Source organism: Fistularia commersonii, chromosome 27, assembly GCF_037954325.1.
Source record: "Fistularia commersonii isolate RoL2024-O1a breed Wild chromosome 27, RoL_Fcom_v1.0, whole genome shotgun sequence".
Taxonomy (NCBI): domain Eukaryota; kingdom Metazoa; phylum Chordata; class Actinopteri; order Syngnathiformes; family Fistulariidae; genus Fistularia; species Fistularia commersonii.
Genome location: NC_141310.1, coordinates 1,882,160 through 1,908,935, shown reverse-complemented (window position 1 = coordinate 1,908,935; position 26,776 = coordinate 1,882,160). Strand labels below are relative to the sequence as shown.

At 46.1% G+C, this 26,776-nt stretch overlaps 1 protein-coding gene across 1 annotated transcript; it reads left to right on the top strand.

The window, feature by feature from the left end:
* Positions 1 to 556: 556 nt before the first annotated feature.
* lmo1 (LIM domain only 1) lies at positions 557 to 24,372 on the top strand. Its single transcript, XM_086174819.1, has 4 exons — positions 557 to 1,081; positions 13,905 to 14,118; positions 22,336 to 22,461; positions 23,858 to 24,372. Exons 1-4 carry the CDS (start codon positions 1,060 to 1,062, stop codon positions 23,961 to 23,963), a joined length of 468 nt encoding a protein of 155 aa, XP_086030945.1. The 5' UTR covers positions 557 to 1,059; the 3' UTR covers positions 23,964 to 24,372.
* The last annotated feature ends 2,404 nt before the right edge of the window (positions 24,373 to 26,776 follow it).

Genomic DNA, 26,776 nt, shown 5'->3' with positions numbered 1-26,776 from the left:
ACGCACACGCACACGCACACACCCTTTCCCTTAGCTGTGCTTTTGTGTTTTGTCAGAATTAATGAGAAAAGTTCCCTTGCCCTAGGGGTAATTAGTGTCCTTGGAGTTAAATAAGCTAATACTTAGACACCTCTGGCACAAGCAATTATGTTTGTGTATTGAATAATTGATTCAAAGGGGGGGGGAGGGGCCGCTAATCAGATCCGAGCATAATGAATTGATTTAATTAACGGGGGAATCCTGGGGTCTCTCTGGAAACCGCGCGCATTTATTCGGCGGCGGCGGCGGCGAGCGCGGCACACGCACGGAGCGGGAGGGAGGAAGAGGACGAGGAAAAAGGCGGCGCGACTTCGCCGGTTGTCAGATTCCGCATTTTTTGTGGATTTTTTTTTTTCTTTTTTTTTTGTTGATGTTTTTTTTTTTTTTTGTTGTTGTTGTTTGAGCGTTTCTGAGCGAATGAGAGCGGGGACGGGAGGATATTAAGAGGGCTGTGAGGAGAAAGAGAGAGAGGGAAAGAGAGGGAGAGAGGGAGAGGAAGAGAGAGAGAGAGAGAGCCGGTTCACTCCGAGCGCCTGGTCGGTCTCCGAGCTCCATCACAGAAAGGCGACACAGTAGATTTATTTCCCCGCTACTCCTCCTGTTCCCCCCCTTTTTTTTAAACAAAAACATCATCGTTGTTGTTGTTTTTTGCCATTTTTTTTATTCGCATGGAATTTATCAAGAGCAACCGACGCCGTTTGATCGCAGCCGCGTCCGGATAGCGGGCTCTCGCCGCGCGTCTTACCGAATCCCGAATTATCGTTATTATATCGATAGCGGGGCAGTAGGGGGAGGGTGGGGGGGGCGGAAAAGACAAATAGATAAAGCATCTTTCAAGTTTTTTTATTTTTTTATTTTTATCGATTGATTTTTTTCTTTTTTGGAGGGGTTGGGGGTTATCGGTTCCGCCGCGCGTTTCCCAGGAGAAGCGCGGAGCCGAGCGAGGCGAGCGGCGCAGCCCTGCTGGAGCCCAGAAGGACGGAGCGGCCGGCGGGGAAGGACTCCTCGTTCCTCAGGACGATGGTGCTGGACAAGGAAGAGGGTGAGTAGGGGGATCCGGAGGGGAGGGTGGGATGAATCAACCCCGGGGAGTAGTGATCCCCCCAACCCCAACCCCTCGGCTGCTTTTAAATCGCTCTTTCCCGGGATATCTCTCACCCTCCCGATGCGTAATTACGCAGGTGTCCATCCATAGGAACGGTTTATTTTGCACCAAAAACGCGAAACGGACGCAGCAACCTGCAACCCTCCCATCCCCCCCCCCCCCCCGCAGAGTTTGAGGACACCAGACGGCTGCAGCAGGGAATGAATTACCCCCAACGCACCCCCCCACCCCCCTTTAAGTGCTTTTTGCGTCGGTGAAGTTAGCGCGGCGGCCCCTGACGTCTCCGCGGGGCGGGAGATGACAGCGGAGTGCTTTTAACTTGATTGCAAATTATGGATAACTCCGCGCCGCGCCGCGCTCCCTCCGCCTTCCGTCCAAATAGGCCCCCGCTCGCATTACTTATACATCCCGATGTATTTGGGTTAATGGGCGAGGCAATCTAATTAATTTTAATTTAAATCAAACTCGCCTCTAATGACGTCCCATTTCGGGCGGGAGCTGCAGCGAGGCGAGGCGAGACGCGCCGCCGATGCATTAAGGTTATTAATAGAGGCTGGTTTTAATATTCAAGCGCATATGCCATTAGTCCACGGTTGGTTTTTTGATACATGTATTTATTTGCAAATAAAGTCACACCCGCTCTTTTATTTGTTGACACTCGCGGGGACCGGATGTTGTTTTGCAGACCACCTGCTGACGTGCGCCGCGACGGCAAACCCCCCCCCAAAAAACACCGCACGCCTGTGACTTGTTGTTCCTCAGAAGTGCAGCGCACATAAAAAAAAAAACCTCCGTCCTCCCTTGTTACTCATCATTCGCGCAATGTTTAGGAAGCGGACGTTTCATCCCCTCCCACTCATCCAGAAACATCTGGAACAAAAAAAAAGAATACATCTGGCTGCATCCATGTCGTGTGCTGCAAATGTACCCAAAATTAACTGAACTTTAAATTGTCTGCTTTGAATGTCTGCAAAGCCCCCCCCCCCCCATATGATTTATGATCCGGATTGCTTTTAACAGTTATTGGCTAAGCAATATGGTAAATGTACAAGGTGATGCAAATGGCATTAGTGGGAAAGGATGCACGAGAGCATGTAATGCAGTCAATACTACATTAACTACTGATGCCCAATTACAGAACCAGGGAGAGTGGCTTTTAGGAGCATTAGGACTTGCAGAAAAGCTGAGATCACCTGCTGCTCATTGCCTAAAAGCTTCACCCTTTATTTGCTGGACCCGGCCGGGAAGCCCTGGCGGGTTTGGCCGAAAGGAGCCGCCCGGATCTGGTCTCGCTCGCTCGCTCGCTCGCCGTGCCTCTTAATGTTTATTGGCTCCAAAGTTATAGGCTTGTCAATTCAACCTTGTCGTCTAATGTTTCCACTTAGTGCCTTCGCAAATAGATGCATACGTAGGGGAGGTGTGTGTGTGTCTGTGTGTGTGTGTGTGACTGCGTTTTGGGTGACGGTTACCAACACGATTACTGTCTGTTTGTTCTTGATTGATTCACTATTACGCCCATGTGTGTGTTTGTGCCGGCTGCACGAGCGCTCGTATTTTATTCCTCCCTGTGAGAACATGTCGTTCGCCGTCCGGCGTTCAAACCGAGACGAGGCCGTCGGTCCGACGGACGCCGTTTTTCCCAAACGGTGCTTCTTTTCAGCCGGATCGGGATATAGAAACGGCCTGACGAGAAAACCGTTCGCTCATAAACTCCGTCTCGGCTCGCATCGTCCCTCCCTCCCCCCCGTTACCCGAAAAGTCACCGATCCAATCGGCGTTCGGACGGGGACAGAGCCGCTAACCCCCGGAAGCTGAAGAGGAGAGCGCGGAGGGAGTCAGAGGGAGGAAGAAACAACGCATTTGTGAGGTGACCGTATGGATCCTGACACGGGGGCGCGGGGAAGGTTGAATATTCCACGTCTAAATTCCACGGGAGAGTGAGAGGGAAAAACAGGGCCTGCGCCGGGGATCACGATCTGGCCCGAGAATTAACACGAACGTGTTCTCACCCCCCCCCCAAAAAAAAAAAAGCACTCAACAGAAGAGAAATCCTCCGTCTATGTGTTCCCGGTCACCCCGTGTTGTTAATTTACCCCCCCGTCCCACACCCACGCCCACTCCCACACCCACACCCCCTTATCATACTGTCCAGGGTTCCCTAATAAAGCATCTGACTGAAAAGCAATCCTTCAGATAAATACAGAATGGTGATCTGTCGGCCGCTGTAATAAAAGTTGGGCTCCGGGCTCCGATTTTTATTTTGAAATAATAAGAATTGCTTCATTCTTTACCGCCGTTACCATGGTAATACTGTCTTGTAGCGATGTTATATTGATTTTGAAAGTGGACAGTAATATTTCTTTTCTGTTATTTGGTTTCAGAGGGTTTGATTTCTAATTTCCAGCTGGAGATTACTTTTATGTGTTCCTTAAGTCTTTTCCCCTTTTTCCGAAGGAACACATTCCGCTCCCTTGTATTTGCCATTTTCTCCGCTTATTGGTTTTGCGCTCACCTCAAAATTAAACTTTCCAATTTCAGATATTGAAATTACGTCTGGTTTTTGTGCTGTGGGCCGTGAATAATATTACAAACACGTTGCTTCATTTGATGTTTATTTAACTCACTGGCGTTTCCTTTTTTTTTTTTTCCTTTCTTTCTTTTTTTTTTTTTTAATATCGCATTATTACCGGTACCTGTATTGAGTCTGTGGTACTTTCCCAAACCCGTCTCGAATATGGAAGGATTGTCATATATAGATATATTCTATATTCATCCAAACAGGTATAGATGTGGTAATAACTCTGTTAAGTGACTGATTTCGTTTTGCAAGAGCAGAGTTCTCCCTCAAAACAACTTTCCCCGTCGCCATGACACCTCTTTACGGCACGACTCCGGCGGTGAGAGCTGTCTGAAAGTTTGATTCCCAAGCTTGCCGATGTGCCGCTGAGCAAGACACCCGACCGCCCGACTGCTTGCTACGGAAACGCTCGGACAAGGGATTGAAAAAGTATTCAAAATCCAAACAAGGAAATAATAATGATAATGATCGTAATCGTAGAGGAATTAGTAACTCAGGCGAGGCTCGTCGGCGCGCAGAGGAGGCTTTGGATGTAAGAGGCCGCACTCAGCGGCGTGGAACTCAATTATGCGCTCTTGAGCTGCCAGAGCATCTCGTCCACGTCATGCCCAGAGGCCGCGCGTTTAACAATGTCGCCATCAATATTCTCACCGCAAAGCCCGGCCACAGCGGCCCATGTATTTACCGGGCAGAGATGATCCCGGTGATGTGAGTTCATCTGTCGCCATCCGGCATTCTGTTTCTCTCTCTGCAAAATTATTTCTCCGATTGTCAAAGAACTGACCCTGTTATATTGTGATACTCTAATGGCAGGTCTGTAAGACACATGTCAGACGTGTCACCGTCGGCCCTGAATTTTATCAGCCTATAATTTGTGCACTTCTTTTCGAGCATTTTCTATTATCAGAAATATACAAATTTTTCGATTATTTTATTTTAATTGTTGGATTTTTTTCTATCCATCTATCTATCTATCTATCTATCTGTCTATCTATCTATCTATCTATCTATCTATCTATCTATCTATCTATCTATCTATCTATCTATCTATCTATCTATCTATTTTACTGTGCAGCAAAATTCCACTTGCCCTTTTTACTTTGCCTTAGGAAGTGCTATATGTCAAACTCTATCCAATGTTTATGTTTGAGTTTGTGCATATGCGTGTTTAGATATATTCATGTTCTATTAAATATGAGATATTCTTTTTCCCAGTTATCAGTATTAAACTCTTCATAGTCTCACCATGCAGTGTAAACGCAGTTTATCCTTCCAGTTCTATTTGCTTTACCTTAAAGCAAGACTTCCTTTGAAACTTTATATAAATTACATCCATTTTGATTTATCATTTTAACCTTTTAATCCCCTTCCTCACATTTTGTGATGGACTGTGTTCAGTTTTTATTCATGCTCTCCAGAAAAGTCCCCATCGTTCTGCAAGCTTTAGTTAAGAGATCCGAGTGACAGAAAGCAGGAGTGACAAGCAGCCGAGTTCTGGTGACATCAGGGGATGTCAAAACCAAAGGGCATATCTGTCTGTGACATTGTAAGAGTTTAAGAAGAAAAAAAAATGGAATATTTAATATTCATGTGGTTTTGTTCAACATGTGAATCCACAATTCCCGTTGGATCGGTGTTCATGACACATCCACGGATCCCGTAAGACACGCAGATGGGGATTTTTTGGGGGTTTGGCTGCCGCACTCGGGTCACGGCACACCCGAAGATAGGGTTCTGTCGGTGTTGACGAGAAGCCAGTCGCTCAAACGGTCTCGATGCGTCTCACTAATGTTGCGTGTGACTCGGCGGCGGGAGAAATGCGTCACGTTTTCCATGTCATTTTGTCGCCGAGAGTTTCCCACGATTTCGGGCTGTGCTTGTGTAAGCGTTTGGCTCTGAGCGTGACGGAGTTGCTCAGTGAAAGACACTTTGTTCTTGCGGGATGTAAAACTGGGAGCGGCCTCTAGGGGCCGCCGGCGAGGCTTTCAGACCGTGACTGTGAATATCTTGTTCTATTTCCCAGTCTCTCCTGCAGCTTCAGCGTGGCAGCAGCTCCCGAGCAAACATATTGATCCAATGCTGCGTCAGAAACCGAAATGTATGTAAATCCCGAAAGATGGTAATATGTATTATAAATACACATATACATATGTATAGGTGTGTTTGTGCGTTGCTCACACACAGCAAGCGTAAAAGTTTCCTCAGCGCTGATCTTTAGTAAAAGAATTCATGATGGACCGGAGTTTTCGACTGTATATCAAGGCTACGCACTGTAGTTGGTAAATATCTTAAAGGAAAAAAAGGAAAAATAAGCTTGCCCTGCACTAATTTCTCATTGGATGACATTCAGTAAATCAGTTTTTAAACATCTAATTCAGGTGTGCGGCTAAGTGTGTGTATATGTGTGTGTGTGTGTGTGTGTGTTTTGGATGTGTACAAGTTGCTGATTTAATCAGTTGCACCGACAAATTCAAATACAAATGACCATAAATCACACTCGCGTTTCCCCCTGAAATTAGCACTGATTCAAGATGTAAGCCCCCTCCCCGCCCCGCCTTCCCATCGCACCTCTCTCACTTCATTTCACTCCATTTTATTTCACTTCATTTAACCGGTCGTCTCTCGTTGAATTGCCATTTGATTCGATCAAGCCACGTGAATTGCTCCTCGAGGAAAGTTAACACAGAAATCAACCAAGGTCATATCATTTTTCATTCTCTTGCCGTCTTTAAACTCGACTTGCCGTCCCGCCGCGACGTCTGAGCCCTTAATGAAACCTCTGGCTACTGAATGTTCCCCGAATCAACCTTGGCTCTTATTTACCGCGTCGGGGTGCGGGCGTAGGTTCGGCAGCCCGGAAGACGGTAGAGGCCTTATGCCGCCTCACACGGAGACGCATCCCCCCCACCACCATTTTCGGCATACTGAGGACCCTGAATGGCACACCTGTCTCTTTGCATTTCCTTTGAAATAATAAATGTGCGCTAATTGCCAGGGAGCGGGGAGGGGTCGGTGTGGGATTTGGCACTTCACTTCCTGACCTCCCATGTGACGTAAACTTCGGAGGGCTACATCTTTATCCCTCCGCGAATGCATTTTTAATGATGAAAACACAAGGGCGTCTTGTTTAGGTTTTTAAAGACGCGGAAAGCTCCCGGCGTATGCTATTCAGGTTTTACGCGATAAGGTGTAACGCCTGATCTCCCTCCCGTGACAGTTCTTCATCTTTAAAAGTTCTCGCGTGGTTTACCCGGGCTTCCGTAAGCCATAAAAACCAGGGCGGTTTTGCATCCTCTCCTCATCCATTGTACTCCTTCACTGTCATCCCCCCACCCTCTCGCTCTGTCTCTCCTTCCCTTTCACTGTTGACAGCTTACCTTGCAGAGCTCTAATCCCACCCTACTGCTAAGCTGCTAAGTGTTGGAACAAGTCACCTTCTGTAATCATTTGGAAACTGCCAGTTTAATGTGTTGCAAAAAAAAAAAAATAATTAGAAAACCATTGCATATCTCTGTGATACATTTCTTTTAATTAACCCCATGTGAATAAATTAAAAATAATAGGGGGGCTGAAAAGTGTGGAAAAAAAAACACACCCTAATGAAGTTTTGCGTTAATTGGGATGGAGTTTGCAGCCAAACCGCAGTGAGTTATGAGCACCGGGAGCTAACAATGCCGTCTGTAAAGCTTTCAGAAAAAGAAAAAAAAAAAAAAAAAAACGGCCTGGGGTCTTCATGCTGACTTCAAGTGTAAGAAATGTACCTCTGACGTGATGGAAATGACCGCGGGCTGGGAGAAAAGGCAGTCCTGTTCCAGGCTGCTCTACTGAGACTCCCCGTGCCGCGCTTGAAGCCGGGCCAGTGTTATTGCAGCCCTAATGCGGCTGACTCATTTGGAGCGGATCAGGAGTAATTATGGTAGGGAAAGTGGCTGCAGACCATGGGGGTCAGGACACTTGTAACATGTGAAAAGAGCAATTATTCCGAGAGACAAAACCCTCCCTTATCCCAGGCAGTGCCAGGGTCAATGCAAGGGACGGCTGGGCTCCGTTTCACTGGGGCTTATTAGCCACAGCAAGCTGCAAAGTTTGAGAGAGTGCATCTTGTTAATGAATAGTCCCCTCCTCATCTGCACCAGCCCTGTCTGCGCTCTCTCACTTACTGTGGGTGTTAATTATGTTGTAATCATAGCACGCATACAGTCCCAGAAATCACCTCACAGACCCCGGCATTCATACGCGGCCATCTGGAAATGTAACACACCGCACAGTCACATAGACGGCTTTTGCAGAGCGCCGTTCGAAAAAAAACAGATTCGGTATGAAATGCAATATTGACTCGGGCGGTGTAAGAAACTATCTAATTTGAGAGTGTCTTCGTCAGGGTGTGCGCGCGCATATCTATTCTGCGCATACGTTCCGGCCGAGGACGGGGTGGCAAGAATCAAACAATGAATCGGTGGTCTTTATTTTGCTTATCTCGCAGAATACACTTACCGGTTGGCTGTCGACCGGCCGGTGTTTTTCGCGGCTGTTATTATGAACAGATGTGTCGCGTCTCATCCCGGCACTGGCGTTACGTGTCTATGGGCTCGATTACTGCAATGACGGGCGCGCAATGAAAGGGGCCGGTTCATTCGCGCGACGGTGAGACATCTGCAAGAGATCTCGATTGACCTCGGCGGCACTTTGGCATGGTAACGGTTCTTACCCTCGGCCGTCACCGTCGTCACGGAAACAAAATGAGGAGGTCCGAATCGGCTTCTGTAAAGTGTATTTCTCTGGAAAATATACAAACGCGGCACTTTTGTGACACCCCCTGCGGTGAAGTGATTATTGAATGATGCCATTTACAATATAATATAATGTGATATAACATAACACAACATAGACTCTGAGATGTATGATTCTATCGGTCGCGTATTGACGGATGATTGTGACGACGTCGAGCAGGCCGCCACAGGGATGCGAGTCAGACAGTGATGACGATGATGATGGAGATGGCTTTCTTAAGCTCCACGCACTCATTTGGAAAATGCGCGATCTGGTGTCTGAGCTCACCGACACACTGAGGACTTAGAACTTATTCGTTGCAGCTGGGAGAGGGAATTAAAGGGGGCCCCCCGAGAGTAGGCCCACCCAAGGCCGACTTCCACCCCCTCGAAAGGCATTCTCCCTCCCCGTGTGTCAGGAAGAATGAGTGATTCTCATCGAGATCCTTTTACCTCCCCCGCGAACCGGCAGCGTCTGCATCACACCGCGGCACTGAGGCTTTTAATTGATCAAAAAGAAGCGTTTAACAAAACAGAAGAAGAGGCAACGGTCCGATTTGCTATTAGGGAGGAATGGCGATGAGAGCAGCTGCTCCAATCGGACCATGTGTTCCAGACAGATACAGCGAATGCATCAATTTCTTTTCCCTTTCCCCCCCCCCCTCCTTGCCGCGCTCTTTGAAACACACACACTCGGTTAGCGGTCGGCCGATCGACAATAAAGCCGTTCTGTGCTGCTTTTGACAATATACTCATGCGCGGTTCATTAAGCTGAATTATTTCTACATGCGGCAACTTGCTTATCTTACGCCGCGCCCGAGTGAAAAAACCCCAGTCGCGAATGTCAGACACGGAGGATTCTTTGTGTGTTTATTGTTTCCCGGATCGCACTTCCTGGATGCGCTTCACATGGTCGGACAATCAGCCATGTGACTTTGATAAGGAGAGAATCATTTCCCTTGAATAGCCCTTGATTAAACCGTTGTGTTTTGGGGTTTGAATTCCTTGTTGACCTTCCAGGTGCTTCCTTTTTTAAGTCCTATTGTTATATATTCACGCCGCCTCTATTGCTTCGTCCCGAGGACTTTTTGAAATCCTCTCGAAACGGCACGCGGTACGTTAGCGTTTTTGTTGACACGGGGCTTTCTTAAAGCTCAAAAACATTCGGGGAGATCTTCATCTCTTGCATTTTCAGAATTATTTTAACTCATCAAGTCGACATTCATAACACATAATACACTATCGCTAATAAGAATCCCTTGCTCTGTGCGTGGACTTGTTAACGCCACGATTCGAGGGAAGCCCGAGCGCATACATATTCACAGTTGTCCCTGTCAAATTGGAGAGGAGATAATAAAGAAGGGGAGTGTCGAGCGAGTCGGAGGAGATGCCGGTCGAGGCACGAAGGCGTAATTATTCTATTTCTGACGATCGACTGGGCGTGCCGACCGGCGCGTTTCCCTTTGAAACCTTAAACATACGAAAAAAGAAAGGTTAGCCGACTGAAGTGATTTTTTTTGCGATATCTGTAAAGACGGGGGTCCAAATAGGGTAACTTAGAAATCGGATGCTATCTCTATAATTGAAAATACATGGTGTGACAGATTGCCTGGGCTAAGAAAAAGTTACTGTACATATTCTTGAAAGATACCATCTTGAAGTAGATGGATGGGGGGAAAAAAGAATAGGATGACAGGCCTTAGCGCGTGGCACTGATGGCAAAGTGAATTTCTTACCCTGGAATTAGCAGGGGTGGGGGGGGCGAGTGTTGTCTCTCCGGTACGAGGGGGTAAAACCCGAACCGCTATGACGCGGAGACGACGTCCAACGACACGGGAAGGTCAGCGGCGTACGCTAACCGGATCCTCGCGCTGCGCTTCTTTTTTACTACGCGGGTTCAATTCCTGGAAGACGACGTACATGGGGGTTCCCACTCTCTGCCAGGCTCGCTGAGAGCGAAGCCAGACGCCAGGCATTTTCTCAGGATATCATCAAGGGAACGGAGAAGATGTTTACCTGACGCTTGTTTTTTTTTTTTTTTTTTTTTGTTTTTTCCTCGTCGCTTGCTATTTGTATAGCCTGTCGGAGCGATGTTTGCCGAACTAATATTGAAGGCGTTTCGTCGAGGCCGCTTTTGTAAGACATCAAACTCCTGTTTGTTCTCCGCGAGATCGTCGAGAGAGAGAGAGAGAGAGGCGTCGGCGAAATTTCCTGGTAGACATCAGGCGTGCTGCTATTGAGACGTCTCGCTCCCGCAGTCAGGCCTGAAGGAGGAGGACACGTGAAAGAGGAATGGCTGTGGGTCTTAACGGCAAACAGAAGTCGGCGGCGGTGTTTCTCTTTGATGAGCCGAGCAGGGTTTTTAAACAAAGCGCACACCCTACAGGGGTAAGGGGGCTGAGCAGCATACAGTAATTCAAGGATAGGTTAATCTTTGGAAGCTTTGGCCTTTTCAAGCATGATGTAAAACACACACGTGATATGTTTCAGGAGTGTGTGGTGGTCTTAACCAATTAGGAGTGGTTCTCTGGAGGTGGAGGAGCGACCTTTCTGTATAATTAGTTACCTTATTTAAAGCAAAGATTTTGAGTAGAATACCTAATTAGGTGTCATAAAAAGGCAAATTAAAGATTTTGTGATCCCCAGGGGACTTAGAAGCGATGCTTTTCTTTTTCTTCGCGCTTCGAGCTCCGAAACACACGCACGTGCGCATAGACATGCGGACGTTTTCCCTCTCCTCATTATGATTGTTCTGTAGATCTGTAGCAGCCTGTCAGGCGAGGACTGCCGGCATACCTGCAGAGAGCTCCCCTAACAAGCCGTGAAATCCAGGTAGAAGAGTCCGCCCTTAGCCGGGGCGGTTTGAATTCGAAGCCCTCCAGCTTCATTTGCACGGAACATTGGTATTTATAGCGGGTTTTGTGATCCTAATGTGCCAACTTCAAGGGGTCTGTTTTGGGGAGGGAGAGAGGTGAGGGAGCTGGAGGGCAGACTGAACACTAATTGATGGCTCCCATCACCAGAACCGGACCAATTAGCCTCTCCTTTCCACTTCTGATAAAGAAGTAAGACAGCTCAACACCACCAAAGCACTTACTAACACACAAACCAAAGCCATAAATTTGACTAACAAGCTCTCCCACTTCTTTCACCTTTTTAAAGAGTGCAAGAAATGCTAATTATATTACATTTATAGAATAAGTGATGTGTGGACGGCCAAAAATCGCAGAGCAAATATGGATCTAATAAGGTGCTCTGTAAGTTCCTCTGCCGTCGGTCGTGTGCGCTTCGCGTCGAAGGCAAACGGGGACCGTCCTCAAGTGCTAAAAAGGAAGGGGTGGTGTAAAGGCACAAGTTATAAACATGGGAAATATTCACGTTTCGCTCGCAGGAATGGTGGCAAAGGAGCAGCCAGTTGTAAACACTAGCCTCCCGAGCTAGAGGCAAATACAGTCCACAATCCCAACTCTGTTTTTGTTAGCACCTGGAAGAATTGCGTCGAGGTTTCTGCAACGGATGTGACAAACGGTCTTCAACGCGTTTTCCGATACACGGCGTTCACCCGTTCACGTGGCGACATGAGCCGCCATGCAAGCCGCTCACCGGGCCGATCGGCAGCGTCTTTGCCAAACGACATGTAGAGATGCAGAAAGAGGGGCTGGAACCGACACTCTGGCTGGAGGGATGCCCATGCTATGTACCAATAGCGTCGTGCTGCTATAGTGAACAAGGCACCGGGCGTCTGCGCTGTGGTTGGACAAAGAGCTATCGAGAGAAGAAACTCCTTGATCGTAGGTCCAGCCCTCTGCTCTGCCGCAGGCGCGACGCCTTCATGCTACAGTGACTCATTAATGTCCATTGATGACACGCATTCAGCAGCCTGCTTGTCTTATTCAAACACATTTGCGGCTCAACAAATAGGAAATCAAAAGCACACGTTCGATGCAAATATATATCGTTTTTTTCAGTTAGGGAGAGAAGCAGGACAGCAGATTGAAAACCCAGATGATGAGAAATAGTCTCTTTTTCACCGGTTCAAGACAAATTCGTCGCCAGACCAATTCCAGGGGATGCTGTTTGAGTAGCGGATCTGCGGAATCACACGGGGAACAGACGTGTGCACCTGGAAAGGACAACATCTGCCGGTCTTCGAAGCGTCAAAACAATCGCGTTTACAGTCAGACTCACTTTCAGTTCTTAATAGATAACTGCATATACAAAAAGCCCCCGTGATGCAGTGTCCTTTTTTTATTTTTCCTTTTTTTTTTTTGTCCGAGAGAGGGAGAGAGAAATGCGATTTGAAAGGAGTGGCAAGTGGCGTCCACTGTGTGTTCTTTGGATGGATCAATAGCTCAGTGTGTGAGAGAGTGTCTTAAGAGCTGTTGTCTTGTGCTTTCAGCTGTGGCAGACCTGTTAGTGCTACAAAGGGGAGCCGCGCTCCCCTGCCTCTGTACCAGCAGTGGCCTGAGGGGGGCTTTTAGTACAAACACAAATGTCAACCACACATAGACTATTAGTGTTTGGTGCAGTTATTAAATGGACTTTATTTGTCCTTTAGGAGGCTAAAAGGCACACTTAAAGGGGACCTGCGTGACAGCAGGGCAATTTGTGAGTTTGGTAACTTAGGCTCCCTCATTGCAGACGCCTGAGTACAGATAAGTGTAAAGGAGGAGAGGTTGTAACGCACTGAGCGGGGAAATGGTGCGCGTGTGGCGCGCTCGTGTGTTTGTGTGTGTGCGTGCGTAATTCACCTCCCCCCCCCCGTCCGTCCGTCCGCGCGCGCGCGTGTGTGTGTGTCTGTGTGTGTTTCTATCCTACACGTGTACGCATGAAACACATCGAGTGAGTGCGCAGTAAAAGGCACTTAGGCCATAACATATCTCACCGGGGTCTGGTAGCGGCGTTTTTGTGGTCAGAGATTTTTTAAAAGGTTAATGTTAATCTATACAAAACAAAGCCCGAGAGGGGCTTTTACAGATGTGGACTGTTAAGTGAAATGGGCTTTGATGAAATGGTCGGTAACCAACATAATACACAGCTTTAAATATCACCTCCCAAAAAAACATTGTGTATTTTTTACTATGCCCTTTACTCCGAGGGCTGCAGCGAGTGATCTTGTAACTTTTGTACTACAACATTTTTTTTTTTTTAGGGCGGCCACTAAGACAGAGCTTTGTGGTCCAATGTGACCTGTGTGCCTATCTACATGGAAGAGTGTTTTCTTTAATGCATATGAAGCAGGGAGGCGCTGTGCCGTGGCGCGTGCTAGGGCCAAGCCCAGATGCCTCAAGAAGCAGTCAGCTTATCAAAAAAAAAAAAAAAAAAAAAAAAAAAAAAAAGAGAGAACATGAAAAGTCATTCGTGTTCCTGGGCCGTAAATCATGCATGGCTGTTTGTCTCCTTATCACTACAGGTGTGCCGATGCTCTCCGTCCAGCCCAAAGGGAAACAGAAGGGGTGTGCTGGCTGCAATCGCAAGATTAAAGACCGCTACCTGCTCAAGGCTCTGGACAAATACTGGCATGAGGACTGTCTCAAATGTGCCTGCTGTGACTGCCGCCTCGGGGAGGTGGGCTCCACCCTCTATACGAAAGCCAACCTCATCCTCTGTCGTAGGGACTACCTGAGGCAAGAATGACACACGGTCGCTTCATTCCACTCACAACAAACACAAGTCATGCCATTGCAAAAGCTGTGGGGAAATGAAAGGGTCATGAAAGGAATATTTTTATTTATTTTTTAATTTTTTTTTTTTTTTTGCAGATTTCTGCTTTGGTGCAACTTTGCCCGGGTTTACAAAAAAGTGTGAGCAGTGTATGTTTTTTAAACAAAAATTTCCCCCCGGCTTTGGCTCTTATAACATTCTGGAGTATCCCCCTTTGGCTTCATTGCTCCCTTTTTTTTAAACGGTAAAGAAATCTACACTCCGCTCATCTGAAAACGGCGGTAGTTTGATGAAATCATTGTTATAGATAAATGATGGTGTCGCAGATATAATTTAACATCCTTGTTCATTTTTCCCTCAACATTCACCGAAACTCCACGACTTCACTGTGCAGCCGTCCGGAGGCTCCTTCTTGTTCCTTTCCAATATCACATATTGGGTCGTGTGATCTGCCCTTGCACAGTGTGGCGCTAAATGCTGGGAAAGGCGTGCTTCATCTAAAATCCCTCCAAAAAATAGATAAAATAAACTTTTATTATGTTGCACCGCTGGCGCATTATATGCAGGTCACTTAACACAGTAAATGATATAAATAACAATCTGTGCTGCCCTGATAATATCAGCGATAACAAAAGTAAAACAGCTCTCTTTCACATGAAACTTCACCAACCTCCTCGTCAGCTGACAGGGATAGGCTAGAAAACCACACTCTCACACACACACACAAACACACACACACACACACGCAGATTCACACAGTATCGTGGAAAACCAGCATTTGATTTGCGAGTTGTGGACATCAACATTTGCAGTGGCACGCCACATCTCCTTTACCAGATATTGCCAGGATGGTCAGGATTTCCATAACACTCCAGAGAGTTAAAAATCCAAAGTCGAATTAATGACTCCGTCTCACAGGAGGAAGGTCCCTGGTTTTATTCTGACAGGAGGGCCTTTCTGTGTCTAGTCTCCATGTTCTCCCCTCCGGGCTCCCCAGTTCATAGTCCAAAAACATGCAAGACGTTAATTGGAGACCATTAAATTGTATGTGAATGAAAGGGTGAATGGTTGCATGTCTCTATATGACCTGTGAATGACAGGGTGAACGGTTGTATATCTCTGTGTGTGGCCCTGTGATCGACTGGCGACCGGTCCAGGGTGAACATCGCCTCTCGCCCAGTGACAGCTAGAGTTGGCTCCTGTGACCCTTAGTGCAGGATAAGCGGTATAGTAATGAATGAATGACTGAATGGATGAATAATCAGAAGCAGAAAAACAAAGCAGGCAGGTTGTCTGCAGATCCTGAAACAGGTTCAATTTATATTTTATATATAAATATTTGACCTTCTCATATGTAGTTTCACTTCCACACATTACTTTCACCCTGCTGTTTAAGAAAGCAAAAAAAAATAATTACCAGACCATTCCGGTGCCAGTCGATGGAGTTGATACAGTCAATAGATATTCTATGATATGGCTAAAATTACTTCGAAAACAGCTTTAAATATGAAACGCTGTCGGGAGAATCCAGTTCCGTCGTTAGTCTCGTAAGTTTGCCTCATCACGAGCGCGGAACTCGACTCAATTCGAATTTCTGTACATTTGCGATCATTGTTTTCACAAACGCGCAGGACCTCCACCATGCGGTAAAGCGGGTCTCGCTTGGAGTGTGAGAAATTTGAGGGCGGGTTTCTTAGCTTTACCAGCGTCTTTGGCTCGGCTTGCCCCCCCGCCCCCCCAGCAGCCCCTGCCATCTGCTAGTTAAATTAAACATGACCATCTCCTGGGGGTTAAGTCACATTCCCAATGAAATCCCACCATTTATCCAAGAGGATATCTCCCCTGGGGCAGACTTAGAGATGCCGGTGCCAAAGCACCCCCTCCTAATACTCCCTCTCTTGTACTGCCCATTCACCCCCGCCCCCCGACTACACGTCCCTCTACACGGATAGCTCCAGCTTTACGACGTTTTGATTAGTTAAGCAGCAACACAATTCAACAGCTGACATCCTTTCAAGTCCGTAGTGAAATTAACAGCTGAAAAGTTCAATTTCTTAAACCCCCCCCCCCCATACTCTCGCACGGACCCCCGTGACGGCTCAGGCTGCCCCCACCTCCCGACCCAGAGGGAGCCTGCAGCACACGTGGCGGGCGCTTAGTGACATCAAGTTAGGGTAGACCATTCCCATCCCTCTGCAGCGACACACGGTTAATGCTTTTAAAATGCAGGGCAAGTTCTCCAACTATTCATGTCGTCGCCCAAGCCCCACCCCAAAAGGGTGGACGGTCCGTTGGAGGTAATAATAATAATAAACCCGCAAATAACCTAGCGATGGCGACGATGTCGGTGTTTCGATGAGCACGTGCATTTGCGGGACCCAACAGGTACGCCGCGTGATTTGCTGAGGATTAAATGTCGATGTCACGGATGGAAATAAATAACCAAGAGGTCTTACTTATAATCAAAGTAAGTACGATAAAGGATAAAAAAGAAAACAGGAGACGGCTCAATGTGGTCCTCTACTGGCCTGGATCGTCTAATGAAATCCATCCCACTCGCCTGCTCTTCAGACTGTGGCAAACTCAGAACACTTAATGGCTGGAGATGCTTGAGATGAATTCTATTATGGAACAAATTAAAAAACCTCGCCCTGCGTACAGAGAAGAGGCCATTTGAGAGACCACGCCGTTGGAAAATAGGCGATGTCGCCCTCTCCGCCACCGCGTTTTCTTTCTGCCTTTCTCCTGCGTTTGTAAGATGAACCCCGCCCCCCCCCCATCCCCCGCCCGCAGTAATGGAGTTTAATCCGTGCGCCGAATTAGCCCCCCCATCCTCCCCCACCCTCCCGCAACATATTAAAAAGAAGCGGGTGGATGAAACACACTTTGGTTATTTCTGGGTGTTTGGAGCCCCGCCACGCTCACATTAATTATTATCGTAGCCCCATCTGTGATTGTCCTTTAGTGACATCGTCAGCTCACTCCTCTCAACAGCAATGCTAAAATGTACACCCACCTTACCTCGTGCCCCCCCCCCTCGCTCCACAATCTACCGCATTTACAAAAGGATCAGAATTTATAATCTCTCTGACATTCACTTCCCGGCGGTGAGTGTTTTTCAGCCATTTGGTCTCATATTAATTAGACATTTGCTTCATGTCTCGGGACTCAGACAGTATGACTTCACCTGAGGGTTGACAGTCTAATCACCGTGTGATCATCGGCACGGAAATATAAGGAAGACATGATAGTCAGCCACTTATCAAAATGGGGGCATAATTAACTTTAAGAGGAAAATGTTTTCGAGATAATGAACGTTTTAGCGATCGAAAAAACTCCAAACGGTGGCACCATCTGGATGTGGCTCTTTCAAATCTGTCCTGCGATTGCCGCATGAATACGGGCGGAACGGTTGCTATCCTTCCCCATGCAAAGGTTTCCACTTCGCAACTGCCGGGGAAGGTCAGAACATGCGGCGCATCCATTAACAGGCTTGCTTTTTGATGAAGTCTGACAAAATCTGAGTGGGCTAGGAAGTCTCAAAGAGCTCAAAGAACAGGTAGACGACTTCAAGAGCTGCAGAGAAGCAATGCCGATACGCTGATGATGCACCGTCGGAGCTTTGAGGGTTTGAAGTTAGCGGCGCGGCAGGTTGAAGGAACTAAAAGGGCGTCACTCGAGGCCGCTGAAATAAGTTAATCGAGGAACGAGTGCTCAGTCTCCTAGATCCTTTACCGCTGCTCACTCTTCTCACGACATTTGTAAACAAAGTACTTGAGTACTCGCTGCCACAGCACCAGAGGAGGAGTTTGTTCTGATTTATCTGCCCGCATGATCAACCGGCACGAGAGATTTATAGATGTAATCTCGGTGTCGTTCTGAATGAATTTACCGGAATCTCGTCTCGCGCGAAAGGAGCGATGATGCAACGTCGCACCAGAAATCTGAAACGGGCAATATTATCGGGGAGGCCTGACGAGCGGCAGGCTGGAGTGGCGGCGGCAGTTGACTGAATAAGAGCGCGACTGGCCGTGTCGACATCTGAAATTTTGTTTGTTCTAAACACAGCGTGCAATCCCTCGAATTATGTGCGAGAGCGCGCGAGCCGTTGGGATTACGAGATCACTTGATTTTGTCAAGCACTCCACCCGATGGCACGACTGAATACGGCACTCGCGTTTCAAAAACAGGAAGGTTTTCATGTTTTGACTACCGTATGGCAATGAGCATCATACAGTTAATTATACAATTATAGATCGACTGCTTTAATAGAATAATTCAGTGTTTTATAGAATAGTTAATTCAGTCCTTGATTTGATTCCAAACAAAACAATATTCACATAATTACCTTTAGAGCGTTTGACTGTTGATTATTTCATTATGCAACAGATGATATGATAAGGCACATGGCAAATTAAGTGTTAGGTATAAATAAATTAGACTATGGTTGAGATCAGTATGTTTGTGAAAAACAACTTTCTTCAAGTGTAACAACTGTCACTTAATGTTTGCTGATTTTACGTGGTATTTTCCCTCATGGTACACGGCTTGCTAGTTTGACCTGCTATTCGCTGTGCAGTGCAATTCCCATTTGTTGTCAGGTGCAATTCAAACATCACCTCAGATAACGTTCCTACCAAAGTATCTTTTTTACAACTAAACTATCAAACTTATTCCAACAAAGAAGACTCTTGCGTAAGCCCTTTCAGGTCATTGTGAAGAGAAACGATGAACATAAAGTCCCGTATTTTTCATTAAGACGTCCTTTTTACTCAATTTAGGTAGAAATTCTATATGACTTTGTTGATGTTGATTGTTGCCCAACCTGTCCTTTGAGAATCGTCGATTTATTCAATCTAAATAACCAGGAAAATTCAGGCTCTCCTAAAACAAGCGGCATGCGTCGGAACAATAACCGGGAGCGTACGCAGAAAGTAAAAGCGCTTTTCTATCAAATAAATTAATGTGTTTCCAAGGTCGTCCCTTTCGAGGCGGCAGTTCTTTGCCGCGTATGAAGAATATCATGTAAAGAAATTAATCAACTTCACTGAGACTTTGGCATCCAGTGTACTTTTGAATACTGTGCGCGGTTTTATTGTATAAGGTATCGATATGGTATCAACGAGTGCATTATATGCCAAAAAGTTTGCTGTTCTTTATCTGTATAGAACGGTGTTCATGTTTTTTCAAGATTAAAAATGACAGTCACCTTTCCGTCACAGGCCAGAAACCCCCTCCTTGTTCCCTTGACTACCTTAATGATGCTGCTCAAATCTTCATTCAGTGCTAATTTGTCACAGGGTTAGAGCTGACACGAAAACCCTGATCATTTTGCAGATCCTCAAGTTGTCGCTTATATATGTAGTTTCCGAACAGGGTACTCCTGGGACGGCGGCAGCGAAGGTTCAACTTAACTAGGATCAGAAAAAAATATAACATTTGAACATTTCTCCCAGGCTCTTATCTCCATTGAGCAGGGAAAGCCCAATTAGGCTGAATGCAAATGCCACATTATAACCGAGACACATCAGCTTCTGGCAAACACAGACCCACTGCGTACATTTGTTCCATGTCTCCCTGAAAGGGTAAACATGGATTGACTAATGTACACATTTTAGGGAAACTAGTCAATTAAGAGTGCGTACCACGGGTATCACCATAATACTGACATACCATCATACCACTATACCTCCATCGTCCTAGTATGCCCCTATTTTTCCCTGGATACCCACATCGTACCTGTATATCCCCATTACAACAGTATTCCTCAATGATGCACTATTCCTTCACCATACTAGCATACCCCCATTATACTAGGATTCTCGCATTAGGCCACTCTTCACCCATTACACCAATAGTCTGCAATCGTACCAGGAAACCCAGATGATACCAGCATCCCGCCATCATAGCGCTACACCTCCGATGTGCATTATACCCCTCTTGAAGTCACCTTGGCGATCGTCAAAATTGCCTGATATTCCTACAAGCATCTTATATGACGCTCTGAAAAAATTACTGATAAAATTATTTGTGATGCAGCCCAGCTGATAGAACTGCGGTGACAGGTTCACTGCTATTGATTGTGTGTGTGCACTTGTGTGTGTGTTTGGAGAATATCAACACTACAAATAAGCTTAACTTCCTCTCACAGGAGTATGATGGCGGTTGTGGATACGTAGGTCACAGCTACCCACAGGTTCGCTGCTTTGGATATGAGCAGCAAGGCAGGTTTGCCTGACCTGGCTTTTGCAATCTTTGCGGATGAAGACAGCAAACATTTTTGGAGTCCGGCACGGCATTTCAGTAACGGATCAAAATAGCCACAATTGTTGTTATGGCTGTTGGCCTATCGGAACATGTGTGGCACAAAACTTTCCTCTCCGATAGCTCGGCTTCCCTACGGGCTGAGAGAAAGTCATCACTTTGGTGTGTGACCCCTCATTACTGTAGAGCTCCGGTATGGTGCAATCTCTGTCATCGCCACGGTAACACAAGTTCCAACAGGGCAGCCGGTGAAAGTCCCGTATGTCTTCGAGGGGATTCATTGTCATTAAAAATAATCAAACCCCTTTTTTTTTTTTTCCCTTTTTAGCTTGATCCTGTGGTCTATGGGTATAAATGCAAACATGCTCTCTGACTGGGTGCAGGGCCAAATATTGAAACATCGCTAAATCATAATGTTTCCCCTCACACAACGACATCTATGCGCAGATGAAAAGTATTTGTATGTTTACTAAATCAATGTTTCCCGGGTATCATTTTGTCAAATCACTTAATTACATCTGCAATTTAAAGAACCAAGAACTTGCTATATTTCATATTACATTCTACATTCTGAGCTTAACCATGTAATTTTAAATTTCTTCTCGTGGTAACGACATATCAATGAAACAAGGCATATCCTTTATCCTTGACATGAATTAGAATGAAAATAAATCTTGTTTTTAACTTTTAACAGTAATAATAAATGTATTATTATTCAATATAAATTATTTAAGACACTTGGGCCAGAGGTCCACGACACGAACCAGGTCAATACTTCCACATGCAGACAGGAGGAGTGAGGAATTGAACCAGCAACCTTCCAATAGGTGAATCAGTTGAGCCACGGCTCAACGGGTAAACCGGTAGATATCTCTAGGTTTCTTAGAGCTGTAGAGCTCAGGCAACCGTCGAGTTGCATCGAAGCAGCACACGGCCGATGCGCTGATGCGCTGCATCTGAATCTCTCTCGTAGAACGTCACGTTTCGTGTCTTTGAGTTTCTGATTCTCCAACTTCTCGCAGACAATGTCCTCTGATTGGGCGGGCACATACCCGTGTCCTTTTACTTGAATGAGAAGGGATTTTGCCTCTAAAGGCGTTGCGCCTCAACACGACAAGTTTGGGTAACTGTGTTGATTTGTTGGAACGGCTCTGTCATTGCCTTATCCCTTCCTGTCGACCGTCCTTTTCCTCTGCAGTATGTATAGATAAATCCGTGCCTCAGAATCCCCTTAACCAAACATTGTGGTTCTTGGCAAATGAAAATATAAAGGTCCTTTTGCCGACGACTCCTTGCTCTGTTTGGGACCCTTTTCGTTTGGTACTTATCAAGTAAACAAGTAGCGGCGGGGAGAGAGCGGCGGGTCTCCACTGTTTACTGTGAAACATTTAGCTAACTCTTCAAGGTTACATATTCCATATTGTCTCAGGCTCCTCTCTGGAAAAAAAAGGAAGCTGGAAAAAGAAGCCCGGTAATAGAAGCCATTGGAACCCGTGACTTCGTTAAAAAATACACAACCTTTCGTACAAAATCCCCCCCCGGTTTCAGTTGGAGACAGACGCAATGGGTTTTTCAATAAGCGCAAATGGTTCAGACTTGTTTGGGATTTTTGCATTGTGCAATGGCGACATTCTTTGAAGGAGATTAAAAGTGTGGGATCATTTTATTTGCACCATTAGGCAGGAATTAAGATCATGTTTGTTTCCCCCATTCATCAAAATACCGAATCGCGGCCAGGAGAGATTTTTTTCTGCATTATATACAACATTTTTAGTTTTGCCCAGTCAACCGTTTTGCTGCAGTATTCTTTTTTCCCCGCTATTATCTATGCTGTCAATACATTTTTGTTTACACTATTATTGTATCAAGGTAAAGGGGAGGTTGGTTAATCCTTCTCTGCGTTCTCTGTCTCCCAGGCTCTTTGGTACTACAGGGAACTGCGCAGCCTGCAGTAAACTGATCCCAGCCTTTGAAATGGTGATGAGAGCCAGAGATAATGTTTACCATTTGGACTGTTTCGCCTGTCAGCTCTGCAACCAGAGGTAAGAGCGCACAACGTACCTGCCCGGCGATATGACAATAAGAATGCACACATAAATCGAGGGTTAGAATAGCTTAAATACCCGGAGCCGCTGGAATAGCTCTCGTAAGTCGGTCTGTCGCGCTCCGTCATCGAAGGCCACCCTTTTTTAAGTCGGCGGTAGAAAAAAAAGCGGATCGGCGTGTGGTAAATATAAGAGTTGCGGTGTTGCTCAGCTATTTATTTCCCGTAGTGACACGCTACCCGCAGTTTGTGCCCGGAACTGTAAATCTTTAAAAGCATAGGGGGGATATAAAATTCGGAAGGGTGGCGCGACAAAAGTCGCTGCATCGGCGTCCTAACACAGGTGTGAGACGGAAGCTTCCGAAACGGTAAGTGTTATGAAATGGCGACGGAGAGGATGTGACACTCACGAATATTGGCGCTATTCTTATCAATAGACTCAGCGATGGCACTGGCGTGTGAGCCAAATGTCCCGCTTGTGCTCGTCCAGGTGCTGTGACCCTCCTCTTACGCACAGCGCAAGCCCATTAATGCCCTGCAGCCTGAATTTAGTTACCGTAGCGACCACGTGCCGTAATGGAAGTACGATTGCACCTCCTGTGTTCCTTTGGCGGGCTGTATTTAAGCCTTCACACTCCGCAAACTCATTTTTCGTTTTTACAAAGAGCAAATCCCAGAGAAGGCTATCGGTTGAACGGCCGCAACGTGGTATTTTCCATCTGCTACTGAGACGTGAGAGGACGACAAAAGAAACCAAACTAGTGTGCGAAGCTAGCCCTGTGGCAGAGTTTTCTTGAAAACTCATTTGGCACAAGTGCATTTCTTCTCGCGGTCGCGAGCCGACCCGCCAGTCGCCCGTCAATGACCAAGTAATGGGTGACTACTTAAAGTGACAAGTAACAATGTCACCGTGCGTTAGGCAAAGCATCTTGACCTTACCGGTTTGCCACAGTGCTCTGCTGAATCAGGTTTGTTGCATCAGGCTGAAAATTCGAGTTCTTCTCGGGTCTGTTTCATTGGTCCACTCAGCCATGCTGCGCTGTGATTTTCTTCTTTTCAGGGGTTCTTCGAGAGCTGCGCTCAGCAGTACCCGTAGAGAGCCGAGAGACCTCTGTGTTTCGTCGTAAAGCTCGGCCTCCCGCGTGCGCAAATCTAGGTCATAGCCCAGATCACTCACGGGTGTTTTCCAGCCCCAGAGAGTGATATCGCCGCTCACCTTTCCTCTCACGGGACCCCTACCTCAGTCATCTCGACTGCTTCACCGTAATAGTGTGCGATCAAACAAGACGTCGTTAGCTCTTACGATGCAACAACCTTACGGCCGGTCATCGGAAACGGCGCTCTCGTAACGGTCTTTATCGTTTCTTTCTCTTCTTCTTCTTCTCTGTCAACAGGTTCTGCGTGGGAGACAAGTTTTTCCTAAAGAACAACATGATTTTGTGTCAAATGGACTATGAAGAGGGTCAGCTGAATGGGAGCTTCGAGACACAGGTTCAATAGTCGAGACCTTGTGGCAGCAACAATCAGCTCCACACTATACACACACAAGATGGATGTTCTGCTGCACTTGGAAAAGACAAGCATCTGTCTGCTTGCCTGCAATACTTTTTAAGACCCCCTTTATCAGTCCCGAGGGACTCTATTGTACATGTTCAACTTTTTGCCCCTCCCACGCCCCAACACTGAGCAGTTACAAAATTCGATGTACAGTTGTGCCTGCTTAGCTGAGCACCGTATTGCTTGTATGTTTTTTGTGAGATTTGTTTCGGGTTTGGTTTCTTCTCATTTCAGAAAAGATTTCATTGGAGGGTATGTACAGTCTGTTTTCTGTATATATAAACTGGAACATTTATTTTATGAAATGTAATGCAATTTTATTACTAGTGTGAATTAAAGATTCTTAAATGTTCCTGAGTTTTTTTTGTTTGTTTTTTTTTTCGATTCTCTCGTGCCGATGGCAGAGCGGTCGGAGAGCGTCGACCGGTGGACGTCGATGCCGTTGAAGGCCTCATCAGAGAAGATATGATTATTCCCCTTTTAACACATGACTCCACAGAATGAATTTCTTGTAAAAAACATTGTTTTGATGTAGTCATTACTATTTTATTAGTTTATTTGTCCATCCATCATGTATTTCGCTCATCTTACATCAATCACGGGCCAAATATAGAAATACAACCATTCAGCCTCTCATTTAAACATCTGGGTAATTTAAGGTATCCAATGACCCTTCTTCATGCTCTTGTGGGAGGAACAGATGCAGAAATGCCCGCTGTAGGAATAGAACCAGCAATCTCACTGCTGTGAGGCAGAAGCGCTAACCACTCCACCAACATGCACGTGGCATGTTTTTGAATAAAAAGAAGTTTCTGTAATGCAGGGGTCTCCGACCTTTTTTCCTCTCAGAGCTACTTTAACGGAATAAAAATGGCTGGGAGCCACTCGTCATTTCTAACATTCGCTCTCATCCTTTATTTCAACCCAAACAAACTCAATAAGCTTGTTTTGCCTGAGCTTTTACAGAACGTCTGTATCCATTTGCACCTGTTAATGTGCAATTCCAACTGTTTTACCGCATCTGCAGACAGCGGGCACCCTCTCCTCGGTACAGTTGTACATCGGCAATAGTTGAGATACTTTTACGATCCATGAATAACATTCCTGCCACTGCTAAAGAGGGCTCCTTTACAATCCTAATCTCAGTGAATGGCTTTTTGCGATTTTTTAAATCAAAACCTCCGTCGCTGCATCGGCCGTCTTCGTCGGTCTGGTGAACAGAGGCTGTTATAGAGGCGTTGTTTCCAGCCACCTGTGCAAAGTTCCTATCCACGTTTGTCTTTTACCGGCCTACATGCTAGCACCGCAGATCACACAAATGCATACATCTGCGAAACCAAATCCCATTTCTAACTCTTTGGGAAAAAGTTTCGTTTTTAGCCTCTTATTGGTGCAAGAACCTCCAACGGTCATGGCTGATGCCAACTAATTGATTGACACCCGGCTTCCAAATAAGCACTCGGTGTAAGGAGAAGGCGGGGCAAAGGTGTTGACCCCTTTGGCGAGTCGCTTGGCTACGAGGACCCGCAGATCTAAAGAGTGTTGCCATGAAGCGGATTTGGTGGAAGGGAGGGTTTGAAACCGAGCTGCGCTTTCCGCCGAACGGCTCAAAAATTTCCATTGGATCACGGGGAAGAGGTTGATCTTCTCTCTAAATCAGAGAAGACAAATGTTTCATCAGACCTGATTCAGACACAACAACCACATACCCGGCTTTATTAAATCTTAAATTCGACCTTTTTTTTGGCCAATGATGAAGCAGTGTGACGCTGTCTGTTTATATACAATAAAAATGCTGGAAGCTCTGGAAGACTGGCAGAGCCGCCAGATATTCGCTTGCAGTCCCTTGAGAGATAATGTCAGCCATTTTTTTCCTCTGAAGTTTTATATTTTCGGCTCTCGTTTGACACGTCGGGCCACGTAGATCATCGTGTGTCATATCAGAGGGAATCAGAAACATTTGTGTTTGCACTACAATGATAACATCAAGGAGAGGTTTTGGAGGCTTCACAGTTTAAATGAATGCGTGTAAATATAAATAGACCGCAGAATAAATAGAATGCAACACAGAAATGCTGGTAAACTTTCAGCACGCTGACATATTTCAACCTCATTCAACCAGGGAAAAGTTGGCAAATGCCATATTTATAATCTGGTGTGTATTCCATGGCAACGGGACACACACACACACACACACACACACAAAAAGCAATATAATTTGTTAACACATAAATCAAGTGCACGAAGGGCATTAATTAGAAATTCATTAAAAATTCAGACTCACAGGCAGGTGTTCAAATAAAGGATTATGTAGTCATCCATTATACCACATAAGAGAACGTTTTAATTGCAATTCTTGAATTGATTTACAAAGGGGAAACAATCAGCCGGCGTGCAGTACAGCTGATTACTCATTTTCCGGGGGAAAAAAAATCAAATAATGAGCAAAACACATCACCAGGTGACAGTGTTCTTGGCTGAAATGTGTGTCAGAAAAAAAAGAAAAAGAGATCCAAGAGAAAACAGAAATCCAAATAGGTGCCCGAATTTTCATCGGCACGGACATTAACACACGGTTCAGAGCGAGCGTATCAGCAACGGAAACGCCACCAAGACACAAACAAGCGTGCGTAGAAGGACACATAAATACACTCGCACCGCAACTTGGCACTCCCATCTGCTTGTGTCGGTGGAGAAGTTCTTAAGCACCAAATGTTGAGCCTTTTATGACTCAAGTTTGTGAATTCTCCAGCCTC

Coding starts and splice junctions, on each gene's coding strand:
- lmo1 (XM_086174819.1), top strand. CDS start 1,060: ATGGTGCTGGACAAGGAAGAGG. Junction 1,082..13,904: donor GGTGCTGGACAAGGAAGAGG/GTGAGTAGGGGG, acceptor TTATCACTACAG/GTGTGCCGATGCTCTCCGTC. Junction 14,119..22,335: donor TGTCGTAGGGACTACCTGAG/GCAAGAATGACA, acceptor TCTGTCTCCCAG/GCTCTTTGGTACTACAGGGA.